Here is a 21634-nt window from a genome sequence, read left to right as displayed (position 1 = left end):
TCAAAGCAAATTATTGATGCCAAACAATGCAAAGCTCACAAACTAGGTCATTGAGTCCTTGTGTGTTAGGGTTAGGAAAAGTGGGCGGAGCCAACACCAGCCAAATACATACCCGGGCAACGCCGGGCAATCAGCTAGTATATATATATAATAGAGTAAGTGCCTCAACCTTCAAGCAAGAAGAAGAAGTAGCGCCCTGCCCCCAGGGCCGGTCCAAGCAGGAAGAAGGGGCTGGTCCAAGCAAGAAGAAGAAGTAGTGTTATCAAACCAAGGGCAAAGAGGGATAATTTGCATATTCAGTAGCAGTGCATTGTGGGTAACCACAAATGTTCACTTATAACTGAATTATTGCAGATTTGCTTCTGTTTTAAGAAGGAAAATTACACCAAGCTTTGCTTTTTTTTAGTAGGAGGGCTTTTTGGTCTCTTTTATCCTCCTATACATTCTTAGTAGTTTGGGTCACCCTGAGCTGCTTGGTTACTCTGTTGTACTGGTCCAAGCCCTATCTCATACAGCCATATCAATCCCTGCTATGTACTGATGAGGACCAAATGTCTGAAACAGGCTGTCACATGTGGGTTTGATATGGCTGTGGAAAATTTAAAGCTATAGGCTTGCTATACGCTAGTGGTTCTGGATGCTTGCTTGGCTTACTAAGGGTGAAAAGGAATTATTTGCATATTTAGTAGCAGTGCATTGTGGGTAACCACAAATGTTCACTTATAGCTGAATTATTGCATATTTCCTTCTGTTTTAGGAAGACAAATTACACTAAGCTTTGCTTTTTTTAGTAGGAGGTCTGTTTGGTCCCTTTTATCCCCCTATACATTCCGAGTGGTTTGGGTCACCCTGAGCTGCTTGGTTACTCTGTTGTACTGGTCCAAGCCCTATCTCATACAGCCTTATCAATCCCTGCCATGTACTGATGAGGACCAAAAGTCTGAAACAGGCTGTCTACATGTGGGTTTGATATGACTGTGTAAAATTTAAAGCTATACGCTTGCTATACACCAGCGGCTCTGGATGCTTGCTTGGCTTACCAAGGGGGAAAAGGGGTAATTTGCATATTTAGTAGCAGTGCAGTGTGGGTAACCACAAATGTTCACTTGTAGCTGAATTATTGCAGATTTCCTTCTGGTTTAAAAAGGCAAATTACACCAATACAGTGTGCGGTATTGCAGGAAGTGACGACAGTGGAACGCACGATGGAACGCGGAAGAGGTGAGTCATCCCCGCCCGCTGCCTCTTACTAATAGTGGTGACTGCTACTGTGCTTAAGCAGTAGGGGGAGCGCACATGGGGGACCCAGGTGAGGGGTGAGGGGGGGGGGGTTCCTGCTGAGCTTAAGCTGGAGGGGGAGCACATATGGGGGACCCAGGTGAGGGGGGGTTCCTGCTGAGCTTAAGCTGGAGGTAGAGCACACATGGGGGACCCAGTTGAGGGGGGGTTCCAATACCCCTTTCCGCCGCTGTGCCCAATACCCCCTTCCTGCCCTCTACCCTCTTATGCGGCGTATGCTACACCGCGGGTCGGCTAGTTTATTATATTAGTAGGATATTGGCTTGGTGACAAGTCATGTAGGTTGCGTGGTTGCATGTTTCAAGGATTATCATCTTCTTTTTTTTTTTCTCTCTTTTTTTTTCTTCCCAACTTTCAGCTGAAAAATATCTGTAAAACTTGGTCTCTCCTTCGAGCTGTGAGTTGCTGAAAGATTGTTGTGTCTTGTAGGACAGTTCTGATAATGCACACCTTCTGACACAGTAGTAGAGACACAGAAAAAATGAATAACAATACACTTATGAAGTCCGCTGCATTCAGCCTTGTACTTTTTAACCACCCTGTCGTTCTATTAAGATCGCCAGGGAGGCTGCGGGAGGGTTTTTTTTTAATAAAAAAAAAACTATTTCATGCAGCCAACTGAAAGTTGGCTGCATGAAAGCCCACTAGAGGGCGCTCCGGATGCGCACTTTCGATCGCCTCCGGCGATCAAAAGTAACAAGGAAGGCCGCAATGAGCGGCCTTCCTTGTTTCGCTTACCTCGTCGCCATGGCGACGAGCGGAGTGACGTCATGGGCGTCAGCCGACGTCCTGACGTCAGCCGCCTCCGATCCAGCCTTTAGCGCTGGCCGGAACTTTTTGTTCCGGCTACGCTGGGCTCAGGCGGCTGGGGGGACCCTCTTTCGCCGCTGCATGCGGCGGATCGCCGCACTGCAGCGGCGATCAGGCAGCACACGCGGCTGGCAAAGTGCCGGCTGCGTGTGCTGCTTTTTATTTGAGCCAAATCGGCCCAGCAGGGCCTGAGCGGCAGGCTCCGGCGGTACTGGACGAGCTGAGCTCGTCCAGACCGCTCAGCAGGTTAAAGAGTTGTTGCATTATGTTTGCTTGCAGAAAAAATAGGAATTTATGCCATTACAATATGTGTTCACATGGCCGTTATAAAGTACTGTACTTCTCATAAAAAATATCTTGTAAAAAAAAACAAACATATTTCTCCTTTACTTTTTAAGGAATACAGTATGTTACTCTTGCTAGAATCATCTATTGCGCACAATCTTCCTTTTAGTGTTGCTAAGTTCAACTGAGATATGTAAACATTGTCCGTGTTTCTCAAATATTTCCTCTGTATTCTGAGATATCAACGGCATGTTGAATTTGAACAAAAAGCTGCTGGATTCATCCTGTTTTAATCTCTCGTCAGAGATATATAGAGATATGTAGGTAGCACTTTACTTCTCAGATAAAAATAACTTCAAGTATTATTTATTAAAGTCTTCTATAGACCATAGTTGAGTGTGCTTGTAAAAAAAAAATCTCCTGTCTGAGATAAAAAAAAGCATAAGAATTTTTCCTTCTTAGCTTCAGATTCAGATAAAACCTTTTGTTAGCTTATTTTCCCAGGTTAAATTCACCATGATCTGTTGTAATGGATGGCGGAAACACCGCCAAGCGGGCTGACAGCGGAGCAGCTGGTTCCGCGTTCAGACCAGCAGTTTCCGCACAGCAGCATGCGTCTGGTTTGTCTGAGCCTAGTAGTGCACACAGATGGAGAGCTACGCGCGCGAGCGCTAGGAGTCAGGACCTTTATGCCAATAGGAGAGGGATCAGCTGATCAGGACGATCAGCTGATCCCAGCGCAGTGGGTGATTGGCTGAGTGGGACTGGGCAGCGCTGAGGAGCGCTGCACTATATATACTTCTTGCCTGTCAGTTGCTGGTTGTCTGCCGTTGCGAATACTAACGTGTGAGCACTCAGACCAGTCAGATCCCACAGTGTGTTAGAACCAGGAGGACCTGGGAATTCACACTTAGCCAGATTACGTTTGTGTTATATGTTAGACCAGTTCCAGGGTGTTGTGACCACGGACCTCACACCCAGGCTTAGGGATACTGTGTCATTGATGTGTTATACTTTAGACCAGCTCTAGGGTGTTGTGACCACGGACCTCACACTCAAGCTTAGGGATACTGTGTCATTGCTTTGTTATACTCTAGACTAGTTGCAGGGTGTCAAGACCAAGGAACTCACACCCCAGTCTAGGACTTTGTTATACTTATATGTTATGACCATTTGCTCTGTCGACCTTTCTCTTGCTTTCTGATTCGGTACCTCTGCATATCTGCCCACCTGTTGCCAGACCCTGCCTGTACCCGGTTACCAAATCAGTCTCTCTCTCTGTACCTGATCTGCTCGTGTGTTGCCGACCTGGCCTGCCCGACCACTCTCCCTGAGTGCTCAGTCTAACTGTACTAGCAGTAACACCATTCCACCAGGTGTTGGCTGCAACCAGGACTTCCGCTCCTCAGAGAGTCCTCTCTGCAGTACTGCCAAGGGCTCTACCCCTTAGGAGTCCTCTGGCTGCAGTATAGTCTGATTCCCAGTATAGCAGGGAATCATTGGCTCCCAGGTTATCTCTATCCCCTCTCCTAGGAGATAGTTCACACACAGCCATAGGCCACCTGCTCCTCAGGTGGTCCATGCTCATAGTTTCTGCATCTCCCGCCCCACGGGAGATAGCCTACTGTTGCACCAAAACACTTACACATTTCTAGGTGTCCAGAGGTTAGTCATACTTGTATTATTGGTGATTCTGCAGATCATCAATAATCAGGTATAAGGCCTCTTGCACACTGCATGCGATTCCGATTCAGATTCCGCTTTTTAATCAGTTTTTACATCCGATTCAGATTCTGATTTGCAGTTTGCTCCCTGCACACTGCAAATCGGAATCTGAATCGGATGTAAAAACTGATTAAAAAGCGGAATCTGAATCGGAATCGCGTGCAGTGTGCAAGAGGCCTACATCTGTATTCTTGGTGATACTGCAGATCACCAATATTCAGATTCTCTCTGTGTGCTGACACCGATCGTTACATCTATGTTTCCATCATGTGAATATCTCTAATTCCAGAGAACCTGTTAACACATCTGGGGTGCCATCTGTCAAATATCTTATTGATATCTGCCTTAAATGATTATCAACTACTTAAAAGGGCCAGCCTAAAAGTTGTCATAATCAATATTAGCCAGTAGTGGGTGCGTAGCTCACTATAAGCAGAATATTTATAGGTTAACAGGTTTACCTCTGGAAAAAAATATGCAACACTCATCTGTTGAATTTTATAAAATGATATTGATATATACAAAAAAAAATAGATAAAGCATTTATACAGGAATATACATCTCTCCAGTTGTTGTCCATCATTCAATATACATTTTTAAAGTTCCTTTAGTAAAACAACTAAACAAGTCCATATCAATATAGCAATTCTTCTGCTTTAGATTTTATCCTTCATCGATAATTGTTATCTCGAGATTGTACCGTGTATGGTGCACACAAATAGTATATAGAGTTCTATTCTTGTATAAATAACTATATATATATGTATATATATATATATATATATATATATATATATATATATATATATATATATATATATATATATATATATATATATATATATATATATATTTATATACATAGCCTGAGCCTGAATCTTTACTGAGATCGACTGAGGCCTAGAGACTCTACCTTCCACTGTGATTCTAGAACACAGGAGAGGTAATATGCATTATTCTTGGTGAATTTATTGACAATAGCTTATATAAACGTTAAAGAATTGTCATTTCAGACTTCAGCAATTTTTTTGAAGTTTTTTTAAATAACTTGTTTATGCTATTCTTCATATAAAATCAGTAAGCATTACTATTTAAATGCAATTGCAAGCTTAGGGACAACTACCTAGCTGTGATTGATTAAGATATATATATGTAGAAGCAGGAAACTAGCTCTGAAACCAAAACAAATGTGCAGATTCAACAACTCTTCAAAAAACTAAGCTAGGGCGGCTGCACACATTGCCCATAAAAGCACAATATGTCACCAAAGGCAAAGAGATGCAGGATAGAGAATATGATACTCACAAAGGAAGGGCAGGATTTACCATAAGGCACTGCAGGCACCTGATGATGGAAAGGTGGCTCACTCCCCTCCCTGAGTGCCTCCCTCCTTCCCTACGCAGAGTCCTGATCCTGAGTGCCTCCCTCCTTCCCTACGCAGAGTCCTGATCCTGAGTGCCTCCCTCCTTCCCTACGCAGAGTCCTGATCCTGAGTGCCTCCCTCCTTCCCTATGCAGAGTCCTGATCCTGAGTGCCTCCCTCCTTCCCTACGCAGAGTCCTGATCCTGAGTGCCTCCCTCCTTCCCTACGCAGAGTCCTGATCCTGAGTGCCTCCCTCCTTCCCTACGCAGAGTCCTGATCCTGAGTGCCTCCCTCCTTCCCTACGCAGAGTCCTGATCCTGAGTGCCTCCCTCCTTCCCTACGCAGAGTCCTGATCCTGAGTGCCTCCCTCCTTCCCTACGCAGAGTCCTTATCCTGAGTGCCTCCCTCCTTCCCTACGCAGAGTCCTGATCCTGAGTGCCTCCCTCTTCCCTACGCAGAGTCCTGATCCTGAGTGCCTCCCTCCTTCCCTACGCAGAGTCCTGATGAGATTGTAAGGAAGAGGTTACTCAACCAGTTCTCAGCATTCCACTGACAAGACCTCCCTTCAGTCAGGGACACATCTAGTCTCTTAATACTGAGGTTCCTCTAGCTACCTAATACCTGGGGGCACCTCTAGCTACTTAATACTGAGAGTACCTCTGGCCACCTAATACTAAGGGGCGCCTGTAGCTACCTATGACGGGCAAGGGAAGTAAGGGAGAAGTGACAGCTGGGTGAGCCAGCCCACTTGCAGCACAGTTCAGCGGGGGTTTGTGGGTTCATGGAGGGTGGAGTCTAGGGTGTCAGGACATCTGTGCCTATAGGCTCCTGTGAGGCAAATCCAGGCCTGCTCACAAAGGTAGGGCAACCAACCGCTTAGAGCAGGTGGAGTTTCACAAACCCAACTCCACTTGGGTGTCCAGAAGGCACTGGACGTGGTCGCTCTCTTGGCAAAACTGAACAGGTAAAATGGGGTCGAGTCACCTGAAACCAATATCACCCCTCCAATGGGTGTTAAGCACAAGGAGGGGGAGGGGGGGTAAGAGAATCTCAGAGGTGTATAAACCAAAGTTAAAAGCAAAAGAAAAAAATGACAAAAGGGATAAACACTTGATACAACTGAGATGTCAGCTGCATCGAGTTTTTGGCCACCTAATCGGTCTGAAGAAGTGGGCCTAGACCCACGAAGCACGTTACCAGTGCATAATAAATTCCACTGATATATGAAGTTGTTATTATTGAGGTAAGCCACCTCTACCCTTTTAATTTTTAATTGCTTGTAACTTTTATATACCTCTGGGAACCTCCTACCCCCCCCCCCCCCCCCTGGTCTTCAAAAAACTGTCCATTGTATAAAATAGTCAGAAGTCCATGCAGTAGTTATTCAGTACTCTTGCACTACTGTCTCTTACAGTGCTTCACAGAGCAAATCAGCAAATTGGGGGAAGCAGGAGGTAAGAGGAACAATACGCCTGGTTTATTTAAGCTTTAATGTAAGATAGCTACACAGGAAGGTGACAATCACATCACAGCCTGCTATGCAGTTTGAGCAGGATATATAAGTTATGACTTGACAGCTGGGGCAAATCCAACACGGTTATTTCCTCGATCAAACACCACAAAATATTCACGGATGAAAATATCGCCAAGGATCCAGGGGCCAGCGGTGGACTGGAATCCGCTGGAGCAGGAGCCGGGAAACTGCACAAATAGAGAAACGGTCATTAGAACACAGTTATTATTTAAAGTGAACCCAATGTGAGAGTGACGTGGAGGCTGCCATATTTATTTCCTTTTAAGCAATACCAGTTGCCTGACTGTCCTGCTGATCCTCTGCCTCTAATACTTTCAGCTATAGCCCCTGAACAAGCATGCAGCAGATCAGGTGTTTCTGACATTATTGTCAGATCTGACAAGATTAGCTGCATGCTTGTTTCTGGTGTGACTCAGACACTACTGCAGACAAACAGACCAGCAGGGCTGCCAGGAAATAAATATGGCAGCCTCTATAGCCCTCTGACTTCACGGGTTGCCTTTAACAGAAAATCTGTAGTGAGTGGATATGGAAGCTTGCAACATGATTCCCTTTTCAGAAATATCCATTTCCTAGATTCCTTTCTAAGGGTGTCCAATAGCAATACAATTTCAGTGAACAATCGACCTTCCAATCAAATGGTGTCAAGCAAAGTCAAGTAATCCTATTGTTGATCCATTTTACGGATAGATTCTATGTAAGATTGGTTATATTTTTATTCTCATTTATGGGCCCGATTAATTATTTCCTATTGATTCCTTTGGACCAGAAAGTTGTCGTTTGCTGAAATTGTTTCATTAATGGTCACTTTTCATCAGTGACTCAGAATTACTCTGTAAGGTAGCCTTGACAAAGTGACTTTACTACCGGAAAGAGGACTAAACATTCTTTATAATCCATGTCCATATTGACCAGCCTGGGCAAAACAACTGTCAAAGTAGAGATATCAAAATTACCATTTTTGACGTAATTTTTAGAGCAGTAAGATCTAACTTCTCACCAACAATTGGATCGTAGACCACTGACACACATGGTCCCAGATAGATATTAGTCCCATGGAGAATGTGATGCCCCCACTTACTCAGCTGGTAGCACTACCTACAGCTGGGAACATATTGTCATCACCCAGACTATTGCTCATTTATTCACATGGCTGGCACCAACTGCTGAGGACAAAGTAGGTCAAAAAGTGGACACAATACTCCTACTCACCTTGTTAATGTATCCACTCGCAGGCAATGAGTAGCTCCTCCCATTAATTGTTATGACAATATCGGGCAGAGAAGAGACAGTGTCACAGCTCACATGGTACTAAAACAAGAAGTCACATACATTATTAGTGACCACTAGCTCTGGTTCAAGGGACATAAAAAAAATCATCTTGTTAAGCTTTATACCAGCGGTTGGGAACCTTGGCTCTCCAGCTGTGATAAAACTACAAATCTCAGCATGCGTTTGACATTATTAATCATGACTGTGGCTGTCAGTCCTGCAATGCATTGTGGGACTTGTAGTTCCTTAACAGCTGGAGAGCCAAGGTTCCTTACCCCTGCTTTATACCATCTAAACCTAAACTGAGAAAAACTAAGTTGCATGTCATGGATTGATAGCATTTTTTTTTTTTTTTTTTTTAAAGAAAGAAAATGAGAATTCCAGGAATCTTCTTATAATTCCTATAGGCTTGTCAACTTTTACTCTAGTATTTTGCTTTTTTTCTTTACAAACCAGCCTCAGAAAATGAAAGTAAAATATAGGGTGAGAGAGAGAAAGAGACCAAATAGCTTGGTATCACAAGCTCATACAGCAAAAGGAATGACAGCGCTTTCAACAACTCATACCTGAATGTTTTAATAGCATAAGATGTGCAGAGCTCCAATAACTACTGGACTAAATTACACACCAACACTCATTGCAGGCACAAAAAGTGGGGGAACATAACTTCAGTGAGGGGTAAATACAGTACATACCTGAATGAATTATCTGCCATAATGTGCAGAGCTCCAATCACTACTGGACTAAAATACACACCTAGCTTCACTTCAGGCAAAGGGGGGTGTTAGCTTCAGAGATAATATGTGCACAAATTATAACCTACTAGACTTCCAAGATAGTGTGAGAGAGAGAGAAAGAGACCAAATGGCTCGGTATCACAAGCTACCTTCCAGTTGCGTAACTAAGGAGCTTGGGGCCCCGGTGTGAGTTTTACATGGGGCCCCAAGCACTTCATTTATAACACTCCAAAACCTATCAAGGACAGCTGCAGTGTCAGAGAGGTGTATTTAGAGTTACACAACTGTTTGGTAAGGATTGCTAGTGTGCACATATAGAGGTTTTCATTATTAGCATAGCACCAGAGAAAAGATAATAAGATGGATGAAGAAAGGCTCCTGGAGGGCCCCTCTGGTCAAGGCGCCCTGGTGCAGTCGCAGCCTCTGCAACCCCTATTGCTACCCCACTGGTAACTTTCCATGAGCAGTGTCAGTGAATAAGAAGTTGCGATATGTGCCCCATGTCTAAAATGTCAGGACAGTTGTGTTGCACTTTGGTATTTATTGATATAATATAGATAATTACCAATCCATAAATATCAGGTTTGGCTCCTATGGCTTTTTGGATGCCACTGATGGCATCAGGGTGACCAGCGATAACTGATGTCCCTGTGTCCACAATAGCTTGACATCCATCTGGACAAGCCACCACTTCCCCATTCAGACTGACGCTATGAAAAAAAAGGATTATTGTTGGCTGAAGTTCCAGATAAGGTTATATTGTGTGATTCACTTTGTTTTGGTGATGTGTTGTTTGAGTGTTTCACCTGGGGTGGGGGAGGGGGGTTCACTTTATAAGGCTCATTTGCAAAACAGTCCAAAAAGATGCATAATACTGTATATCCAGCAATAAGGTTTCAGCAGGGATGAGCAGAAACGCCAGTGCAAATTTATGCATCATAGTTCGCATCTACGCATCATAGTTTGTAGGTGAAGTTTCAATACTACGCTTACAAATTTACACGTAGCAAAGTACCGCTACGCGTAGCTTACGTCCACTATGCGTAGTTAACATGTGTATTGCGTAGTGAACTACAAATGCGTTACTCACATCTAATTTTCCGCTTGCGATTGTATGCTTACAAATGTACGCATTGGAAAGGGGAATGTACGCATAGAAGAGTTCCTGGTATAAGAATTTACAGAAGAATTAATGCGTAAAATTTTCTGCATCCGCATACACTACGCTTCACACTACGCGTAATTGCGTATATTAACGCGTAGTCTACGAAATGCATACGAAGCAAATATTTGATTTCAAAGCCATAGTTTGGCGAAGCGTAATTGCATAAAACTACGTGTATTTCCAGCGTAGCGAAGTTGGCTGACTACGACCATCCCTGGGTTTCAGTTGGTAAATAAAGCAACAAGACAGGGTTCATATCTATTCATCCTCATATATCAGCCCCAAAGACCAATGATCTTGGTGAGGACGATCATGGTGGCTGTTAAGGGGAGAAAGATGACACATAGCTGTACAGGTTTGAGAGGAAGGAGTGAGACACAATATTATGGTTAAACTAGTTAAAGCTAGGGTTATATAATGACTGTACAGTAAGGGAGGAGGGGGACAAAAAAAATAACTTGTTATGAGGAGGTGAGATTGGGGCTGTTCTTGTTATGACTGAGGAGAAGGGTGACATGGTGGCTGGACTTGTTATGACTAAGGAGAAAGGTGACATGGTGGCTGTACTTGCTATGACTGAGGAGAAGGGTGAGATGATCGTTGTACTTGTTATTAGTGTTGGGCGAACAGTGTTCGCCACTGTTCGGGTTCTGCAGAACATCACCCTGTTCGGGTGATGTTCGAGTTCGGCCGAACACCTGACGGTGCTCGGCCAAACCGTTCGGCCACATGGCCGAACTAAGAGCGCATGGCCGAACGTTCCCCGAACGTTCGGCTAGCGCTGTGATTGGCCGAACGGGTCACGTGGTTCGGGCCCGAACGCGCTCTGATTGGCCGAACGGTCACGTGGTTCGGGTAAATAAATACCCGAACCACGTCATATCTCCTCCATTTGTCTGTGGGTTTAGCTTTGGGTAGGCAGGCAGGGTAGTTCGCTCTCCAGCCACGCTAGCCAGGGTCCCCCCCAGTCATTGTGTGTCGCTGCTGGGAACAGTAGTACACCGCTCGCTCAGCCACACTATATATAGCATTGTTTACTGCCACTGTGTACCTCGCTCAGCCACGCTATATATAGCATTGTGTTTTCTGACACTCTGTGTACACGGCTTAGCCTGGCTATATAGCATTGTGTGTACTGCCACTGTGCACCTCGCTCAGCCACGCTATATATAGCATTGTGTTTTCTGACACTCTGTGTACACGGCTTAGCCTGACTATATAGCATTGTGTGTACTGCCACTGTGTACCTCGCTCAGCCACGCTATATATAGCATTGTGTTTACTGCCACTCTGTGTACACGGCTCAGCCAGACTATATAGCATTGTGTGTACTGCCACTATGCACCTCGCTCAGCCACGCTATATATAGCATTGTGTTTTCTGACACTCTGTGTACACGGCTTAGCCTGACTATATAGCATTGTGTGTACTGCCACTGTGCACCTCGCTCAGCCACGCTATATATAGCATTGTGTTTACTGCCACTCTGTGTACACCGCTCAGCCAGACTATATACCATTGTTTACTGACACTCTGTGTACACCGCTCAGCCAGACTATATACCATTGTTTACTGACACTCTGTGTACACGGCTCAGCCTGACTATATAGCATTGTGTGTACTGCCACTGTGTACCTCGCTCAGCCACGCTATATATAGCATTGTTTACTGACACTCTGTGTACACGGCTCAGCCAGACTATATAGCATTGTGTGTACTTCCACTCTGTGTACACCGCTCAGCCAGACTATATAGCATTGTGTGTACTGCCACTGTGTACCTCGCTCAGCCACGCTATATATAGCATTGTTTACTGACACTCTGTGTACACGGCTCAGCCAGACTATATAGCATTGTGTGTACTTCCACTCTGTGTACACGGCTCAGCCAGACTATATAGCATTGTGTGTACTGCCACTCTGTGTACACCGCTCAGCCAGACTATATAGCATTGTGTGTACTGCCACTCTGTGTACACGGCTCAGCCAGACTATATAGCATTGTGTGTACTGCCACTCTGTGTACACCGCTCAGCCAGACTATATAGCATTGCGTACTCTGCCAGTCAGTGTGTATATTGCTGGGATCAGTAATACTCCACTCACCGCCAACCACTATATGAGCTCACCATGAGTTCCTCAGAGACCTCCGCTGTGAGCAGCACTCCCAACAACAGCAACAGCCAACGCCCCACGCAAGCTATAACATCCACCCCAGCAGCCAGTGGTCAGCAGCAGCCCTGTCCGGAGGAGAATGTTGTGTCCATCGGTCCGTCGCCAGAGCGATTAATGAGGGCTGCCATTGAGGAGATGATGGGGCCTGATGTGGAGGAGGAGGTCGGGCTCAGGCCAGCATCCCAAGTTAATGTTGAGGACGATGAGGGGTCTGTGTCTGGGGATGTTGGGGTGGCAGAGGTGGTGGGTGGGTCAGACTCAGGAGAAGAGTTGTATGATGAGGATGATGATCGGGACCATCTGTATGTGCCTCAGAGTCCGACCCCGGAAAACATGTTGTATCGTGTGTTTAGGTACTAAAATCTGCGTTCCCACTTCCCAGTACTGCCCGCAGTGCCCGGGTCCACGGATCCATATAATTTTTTGGGCAGCACTATCAAACTGTGGTACTATGAGTGAGTTGCCATGGTCCTTCTGTGCTGCCTGTCACACTCACCGTCTGTCTGCAGATGGATTGTTCAACACAGCTACGCCATCTGACATGTAGTCCTGGACCTTGACCATCTTCTCTAGGCGATTGGTGTTGGAGGACGTGGAACTGCCCGATTGCTGTTCTGTGGGCTGCTGCATGGGTGTCAGAAAATGTTCCCACTCCAAGGACACTGCCAATACCATTCCCTTTTGGGCACTAGCAGCAGCTTGTGTTCTTTGCTGCCCTCCTGGTCCTCCTGGGTTTGCTGAAGTCAGTCTGTCGGCGTACAACTGGCTAGAGAAGGAGGAGGATGTCAATCTCCTCTCTAAAGTCTCCATCCTCAAGGGCCTGCTGGAATTGTTCCATTTTTGACCTGTCTGACACTTTCTTCAATCAGTTTTTTAACATTGTGTTTGTATAAACTGGGTATAAACCCAGTAATTGGTGTTGTCCAGATTCCAGAATAATGAATAATAATGAATAGTGAATAATGCGCGGGCCGCGTTCAATGCAGTCTAGCATGAATTGAGCCATGTGTGCCAGAGAGTCCTGCCAGACTCCTCTATGTTCATGTTCTTGTAAGCGTTGTGATTGTTGTGATGCACCATATTCGTCACCAGCATCACTTTCTTCCTCTTCTGCTGTCCTTTCCCGCTAAATTGTGGAAGTCCAACGTGCACCGCTCTGTCCCTCGGCAGTGGGGGCATCCAATTCCTGCTCCAACTCCAGCTGTTCCTCGTCCTGTTCTTTGTCATAGCTGGGACCAGCGTTTCCTGAGGCAGGTTGCCTGATGTTGGTATCATCACGCTGATCGTTTTCATCTTCAGAATCCCCCACTTGCATCATGCCAGCGGTTTCCATCTTCAACATTGATTTCTTCAGTAAACACAGCAGTGGTATTGTAATGCTGACTGTAGAGTTGTCACTGCTCAGTCACGCAACGTGGATTGCTCAAAATTTTGGAGGACTTGGCAGAGATCCAACATGGTGGCCCAATCAGATCCACAGAAGCTTGGTAGCTACTAGCTGCTGGAATGCGCCTCGGCACTGCGCAAAAGCGTGCTAGCATGTGCAGCGTAGAATTCCAGCGCGTAGGCAGGGACATCACCCAGCGAGCGATGGTGCGCTAGATTGAAGCGCTCCTGCATCTCTTGGTGAGTCCTTCAGAAGCGGTACTGGACTTTTAACAATGTTTTTTTTTTTTTCCTTCAACAGAAGATCTGCCACGTTGGAGTGAGAAGGACGCCGCCGACCCCGACACCAAGCTGAACCCCGGCGAACTCCAAGCAGAGGATCTTTAGGAACCCTCAAGGCTTTGAGCAAGCTGAGGAGGATCAGCAGTCCTGACGAGACCTCTCCTCATATTCGACTGAGTGCAGTGGAGCTCCATAGGAACAACCTCTCAGTTGTCACTTTGTCACTGGTCACTTTGTCACTTTGTCATTTTGTCACTTTGTCAGTTGTCACTTTGTCACTGGTCACTTTGTCACTTGTCACTTTGTCATTTTGTCACTTGTCACTTTGTCACTTGTCACTTCTCACTTTGTCACTTGTCACTTTGTCATTTTGTCACTTGTCACTTTGTCACTTGTCACTTGTCACTTTGTCACTTGTCACTTTGTCATTTTGTCACTTGTCACTTTGTCACTTGTCACTTTGTCATTTTGTCATTTTGTCACTTTGTCACTTTGTCACTGGTCACTTTGTCACTTGTCACTTGGTCACTTGTCCAGATGATCTCGGTACACCTCCTGAGATTCAAATTCCTGCACACATTGCTCTGGGATTTGGGTGTGATGAATGATGCATCTAACTGGCCACCGGAGGCAATTAAGGCCTTCAAAACATTGAAAGCAGCTTTCTGTTCCGCCCCCATTTTGCGTCATGTTGAGTTGTTGACGTCATGTTCATCCTCGGCCTCGCCTTGCATTTCAGTGCGAGGTGCATTTTCCACAGAAAAAGGTTGTGAATCCGGGCACAACATTTGTGGCTGTTCCATTGACCTTTCACAGGTAGAAGATTGTGGGGGTGGGAATAGCTCCTCCGAATAGCCCATTGTGTCCTGAAAACTACTCATTGCATTGCTTTGCGCACACATTTTTTTGTCCTCATGCAAGGCCTGAGTTGCACCTGAAAGCGTGGCCTTCTCCTCCTGCGCCTCCTCCTGTTCCATCACGTCTGCTGCTGCTGGGTTAGCGTTGACGCCCGGTCCCTGTTTATTGAACCTCTTATCTTTATTACATTTATGACTGCATGGCGGTAAAAAGCATGCTATCCGCACGCTTCTTGTCCTCATGCAAGGCCTGGGTTGTTGTGTCTCAAAAAGCATGGCCTTCTCCTCCTGCGCCTGCTCCTGTTCCATCACGTGTGCTGCTGCTGCTGGGTTACTGTTACCGGTCCCTTTTCCTGGAACCTCTTCTTTGTATTACATTTATGACTGCATGGCGACAAAAAGCATGTTACCTGTGCAAAGAAACATGACATTTTCCACATTTAAAAGACAGTTTTTCCTTTGAAACTTTACAATCAATTTTCTCAAAAACTATAAGCTCTTTTTCAAATATTTTTTTTCCTCTTGTACCCACTCCCAAGGTGCACATACCCTGCTAATTTGGGGTATGTAGCATGTAAGGAAGCTTTACAAAGCACGAAAGTTCGGGTCCCCATTGACTTCCATTATGTTCGGAGTTCGGCGCGAACACCCGAACATCGCGGCCATGTTCGGCGAACGTTCGCGAACCCGAACATCTAGGTGTTCGCCCAACACTACTTGTTATGACTGAGGAGAAGGGTGACATGGTGGCTGGACTTGTTATGGCTTAGGAGAAGGGTGACATGGTGGCTGGACTTGTTATGACTGATGAGAAGGGTGACATGGTGGCTGTACTTGTTATGACTGATGAGAAGGGTGACATGGTGGCTGGACTTGTTATGACTGATGAGAAGGGTGACATGGTGACTGTACTTGTTATGACTGGAGAGAAGGGTGACATGGTGGCTATACTTATTATGACTGGGGAGAAGGGTGGCATGGGGACTGTACTTGTTATGACTGAGGAGAAGGGTGACATGGTGGCTGTACTTGTTATGACTGAGGAGAAGAGGGACATGGTGGCTGTACTTGTTATGACTGAGGAGAAGAGGGACATGGTGGCTGTACTTGCTATGACTTGGGAGAAGGGTGACATCACTGACGTGGTGGCTGTACTTGTAATGACTATGGAAAAGGGTGATATGGTGGCTGTAGTTGTTATGACTGAGGAGAAGGGTGACATGGCGGCTGTAGTTGTTATGACTGTGGAGATAGGTGAAATGGTGGCTGTACATGTTATGACTATGGAGAAGGGTGACATGGTGGCTGACTGTATGTGTTATGAATGAGGATAAGGGTGACGTGGTGGCTGTACTTGTTATGACTGAGGAGAAGGGTGACATGGTGGCTGTACTTGTTGTGACTGAGGAGAAGGGTGACATGGTGGCTGTACTTGTTGTGACTGATGAGAAGGGTGACATGGTGGCTGTACTTGTTGTGACTGAGGAGAAGGGTGACATGGTGGCTGTACTTGTTGTGACTGAGGAGAAGGGTGACATGGTGGCTGTACTTGTTGTGACTGAGGAGAAGGGTGACATGGTGGCTGTACTTTTTATGACTGATGAGAAGGGTGACATGGTGGCTGTACTTGTTATGACTGATGAGAAGGGTGACATGGTGGCTGTACTTGTTGTGACTGAGGAGAAGGGTGACATGGTGGCTGTACTTGTTATGACTGAGGAGAAGTGTAACATGGTGGCTGTAATTGTTATGACTGGGGAGAAGCGTGACATGGTGGCTGTACTTGTTATGCCTGAGGAGAAGGGTGACATGGTGGCTGTACTTGTTATGACTGGTGTTGTATTTATGCAGATGGGAGATTGGACTGTGAGAGTAGCTCAAATAAAGATGTATTGGAAAGCCCCATGAGTCATGCATACACACCTATCAGCTTGATTAGACCCAGTTCATGCTGATTTATATTCGGTATAGAGGCTGCTCACACTAACCTGTCTATTGTAATCTGCCAGAATTTTTGCTCTGTGACCGGCACCCAGTGCAGACTTCCAGTGTAGAGAGAGTCGTCACTTCCACCAAACACAACCACGCTTCCTTCACCACTGCAGTATAATAAGCAGAAAATAATAAGTGTATAGGATTATTACATTTATCTGGACATTTGGTGGAGAGGATCAGTGGATAATCAGTGAAAACATGCAGTAAAGAGTAGAAAGATGTTCCATATCATCACACACTGAGATAATATTTATAAGAACAGACAAAATTCACATAATATAACTATAGGCATATTTACTAGTACTAATTTATGTGACTTTTTATTTAGAATGAAATAATGCATTGTATGCAAGCCTTATCCAATGGCACCGGTATAATGCAGTTTCACCAAGAGATATAGATTAGCCGATGACTTCAGAAATGGCAGAAACAAATACCATGAACCAAGTGTGCAGTAAATATGGTCACATAAAGATTGATTTGGGTACTCATAAATCTTTTTAGTCGCTAAAATCACCATTGTGTAGGCAGGTTGAGAGAACAGGATTTCCTATGGATTCTTCAACTTGGAAAACTGTTAAAAACAATACATCAAACTATTTGAGATTTAAGACATAAAATTGACTTTGGTAGAAGGGAACCTCAAAAAGAAAATATTTAAAGCAACTCTAAAGTGCGTAAAAAAATAAAAATAAAAAAATAGTTACCTATGTAGAGTTAAAGCGGAATATAACCCTGCATTTCAACTTTGCTCTAAAACATTATTTACAGCATATTATATGCAACCAGCATTTTTGTTTTACTAGACCAGCATTGGAAGGGTTAAACACAGAGGTTTAAAGTTCCGTGGAGAGATATGCAGAAGTTCAGATAGATACATTTAACTACATAGAATGTAACCAGTGATAAATAGTTACACACTCTTTGGCTGTCCTCCAGCTCCTGCAGTCAGAGAGAGTGAGTCACATGCCACACTTAGATACATTTATGTAAACAAAATGTATCTATGTCAGCTTTGGATGCGTCTGCAGTTCTGTCCAGGAACTTTGAAGCTTTGTGTAACCCTTCCAATGCTGGTCTAGTAAAAAAAAAATGCTGGTTGCATATAATATACTGTAAATAATGTTTTAGAGCAAAGTTGAAATGCAGGGTTATATTCCGCTTTAAGCCTCTGCAGCCTATAGAGCCTTCCTGGTCTTTGCGTTGAGCATGCACTCCATCCCGGTACCCTATTGTATTTTTGCCCCTTCAGGACTCCTCGGTTTGCTTTGAAAATGATTGTGTCACCGCCGGATGCTTCTGCACACTAATGCATCCGTACTCCTGAGCCTAGACTCGCGCATTTGGAGTATATAGTATATAGTTCCACTCGCCTTTAGAAGTACTCGGGGCAGAAGTGTGTCTGAAGCCTGCTGAGAAGTCCCCATGAGGTATTCAACCTTCAGGTCAAATAGCTTCAACGTGAGACAGGAGTGGAATAGAGGACCAGGAAAACTCTATGGGATACAGAGACTCCCCTCTACTGTACATAGCTGAGTATTTAACTAAGTATCCCCCCCCCCCCCCTCCGTAGAAGGCCACACACCTCTTAGGGTTGAGATAGTAGGCAGTTTAGTAAAGCATTATGACATTTTGTTGTTGGGTAAGTAACATAGTGTCATCACATTTTAAATTGATTTTAAATATTTTTGTTTTTTTGTCAATTGTTAAGTGGTGAAAAGTTAAAAAGTTACTTTTTAGATAAGACGAACAAATATCTCCTGTGAGAAAACTCAGGAGGAAAAGTTAATTGGATAAGGGCCTATTATTATTATTTTTTTTTTTCCAAAAACATTTTTATTGATGCACTCAAAGATTATGAATTTACACACATTTGAATTTTTTTCCAAAAGGTAAGTTATTGTAGCACAATTGTATTATTTGCAGAAATAAAAAAAAAAAAGAAAGAAAGAAAGAAAAAAGAGAAATAAAGTGGATAATTTTAGTTCAAGTCTTTGTAGATTTCCAGACTCGTCATTATAAGCCATTATCCAAGTAATAGTCCAAGATTATTAATGAATCTTCTGTTTGTCATGTTCCATTGATCACACATCAATTACAAATATCGCATAACAATATCACTACTTAACCCTCTATTAAGCTAAACTAACCAAAATAACCCCTCCCCTCTCCCAACACTCCACACCTCCCCATTCTCACTAACCCATGTATAGCCGTTCCGCCAGGTAATGTCTAGTCAACTCATATTTCCAAAATTCCCAGGTTTCCCCCTATTTTATTAAAGCGGTTTAAAACCCTGACATAAAATTCAATAAAAACATGTTTTCTTACTTTTTATATGCAATCCGGTTATCATACTTGCATTGTGCATAAGTATTATTATTCATTTATAAGTGATAGCTTCCCAAAAGTACAGTTTTTTGCTTTGTGAGCTGACTTTGCATTTTATTAATAACTGGTTTTATTCATTCATTCAGTCAGACAGACATGGTTTGACTCTCTCTCTGTGTCCTCCAGCTCCTGCACAGTCAGACACTGTGTCACATTCTACACTTGACACATTTAACTACTTTGGCCTGCTGGACGTACTAGCTACGCCCAGGAGGCCATGTGCGCGTCCGCGCGCTCCTGCGGCCGATTGCGCGCGTGCACGCGCGCTCCTGGCCGCGGTTCGTTAGCCTGGCAATCAGTGAATCGGGCTATGGTGCCCGATCACTGATTCCTCTCCCCCGCAGAAAAAGCGACATGCGTCCCCCATGCGTCTTTCTAAGCGTATGTTACGCTTAGAGTGACGTCATGTAAACAAACTCATGGCCGCCATCTTGTGGCCACAAAGTAAAACTTCAACTAAAAGGGAAAAAAATAAAACTCAAGACACATTTACATTATAAAACTATGGTTTACATCCCACCCTCCCAAAAATACCCAAATAAAATGTTTAATATAAAAAACAAAACAAAAAAACATTACAATAAAAAAAAACATGTAAATATTTACCTAAGGGTCTAAACTTTTTAAATATCAATGTAAAGATGAAATATTTCTAATTTTTTTTTAATTTAACCTTGTAAATAGTGATAGATGCAAAACGGAAAAAATGCACCTTTATTTCCAAATAAAATATTGTCGCCATACATTGTGATAGGGACATAATTTTAACGGTGTAATAACCGGGACATATGGGTAAATACAATGGGCTCGATTCACCAAGCGGTGCAAAGTGTTAGCACCGTGGTGAAAAGGCCCTTATCACGCCTAAAGTCACTTTAGGCATGATAAGAAGAAACTCGCGCGAAGTTGCCGCGCGTACGCGCGTACGCGCGTACGCGCGTAAGTGCGCGCGCAACACCCGACGCTTCGCGCGAAGCTCCCATTAAGCCCTATGGGACTTTGCGCGCGCTCTCACGCGCGTACGCGCGAACGCGCTTACGCGCGGTAACTTCGCGCGGAGAGCAGGAAAAATCGGTGATAACTCAGTGGTGAAAAGGTCATCACGCCTAAAGTCTTTTAGGCGTGATAACTGGGTTATCACCGCTTTGTGAATCGAGGCCAATATGTGAGTTTTCATTATGGAGGCATGTATTATTTTAAAACTATAATTGCTGAAAACTGAGAAATAATGAATTTTTTCTGTTTTTTTTCTTATTCTTCCTGTTACAATGCATTTACAGTAAAGTAGCTCTTAGCAAAATGTACCCCCCAAAGAAAGCCTAATTGGTGGCGGAAAAAACAAGATATAGATCAGTTCATTGTGATAAGTAGTGATAAAGTTATAGGCTAATGAATGGGAGGTGAAAATTGCTCGGATGCATAAAGTGAAAACGACTGAAGGCTGAAGTGGTTAAGTAAACACAAGATTACATCGTTTAACATTCTTTAACATTCGGATGCGGCAGGCTGTGCAGGAACTGAAGCTTCAAAAGCCTGTGTTTAACCCTTTGAATGACTTTCTAGTAAAAAAAATAATGCTGGTTGTATATAATATGCTGCTAATCTATTAGAGCAAAGAAGAAATTCTGGGTTATATTCCATTTTAAGGAGATACCATGTTGTGTTCTCAAATGGTTTCATAAGGTGATAAATTTGGGAGGTATTATAAAAGGTTTCAACATATTTCCTCCAGGTTTTGAAAAACTTTTGAATCCTTGTTTTATTGTTTTTTTCAAGGTTCAGCTTCTCCATCTGAAGAAGGTAATCTACTAACTCTCTTATCAATGTCATCGGAGGAGGTGGCGGCATTATCCAATATTTCAGTATTGCTTTTTGGGTTGCTAATAAATACAGATGTTCAAACTTAGTAATTCATGGAGAATTCATCTCACTGTAGATCTTTAGCGTGAAATAAACAAAAGAGCGGATCACTTTTCCTCTTGTGTCCTGTTACTCTGTTCATATCACACAAAACATCATCACATACACCTCTAACCTTAGGGCATTCCCAGAGCATATGATTTAGATTGGAGGTATTATCAGAGCATTTCAGGCAGGATGTCTGATCTGGTGGTGATTGTATAGTAATTTCCCCAGCTTGCATATATGCATGTTTAAAGGGGCCTTGAATTGGACTATAAGCTCTATGGATGATCTTCAGGAACATTTCTCTCCAGTCCTCACTTATCATTGCTTTTCTCACCGCTAGCCAACTACTTTGTGTTATCTCTATAAGTTGTTCTTTTGTAACCGAAAGAAAGTCTGCCCACTTAACCTTAAAACTTAATCTGACATATGGTAGATATTGAAGCACTTTTTCT

General features: G+C 44.0%; 1 protein-coding gene across 1 annotated transcript in view; it reads right to left on the bottom strand.

Annotated features, from left to right (window-relative positions):
• Nucleotides 1-6861: 6861 nt before the first annotated feature.
• LOC137545242 (pepsin A-like) overlaps nt 6862-21634 on the bottom strand; it is a 74039-nt gene continuing 59266 nt past the window's right edge. Inside the window, exons 6-9 of the mRNA XM_068266363.1 lie at nt 16877-16987; nt 9590-9734; nt 8228-8326; nt 6862-7182 (exon numbers count right to left, since the gene is read on the bottom strand). Of these exons, the coding sequence (XP_068122464.1) occupies nt 7045-7182; nt 8228-8326; nt 9590-9734; nt 16877-16987 (493 nt within the window). The 3' untranslated portion in view covers nt 6862-7044. The remainder of the gene's footprint in view (nt 7183-8227; nt 8327-9589; nt 9735-16876; nt 16988-21634) is intronic.

Source organism: Hyperolius riggenbachi, chromosome 1, assembly GCF_040937935.1.
Source record: "Hyperolius riggenbachi isolate aHypRig1 chromosome 1, aHypRig1.pri, whole genome shotgun sequence".
Lineage (NCBI taxonomy): Eukaryota > Metazoa > Chordata > Amphibia > Anura > Hyperoliidae > Hyperolius > Hyperolius riggenbachi.
Note: the sequence above shows the minus strand (reverse complement) of the source record. Positions and strands in the feature narration are given on the sequence as shown.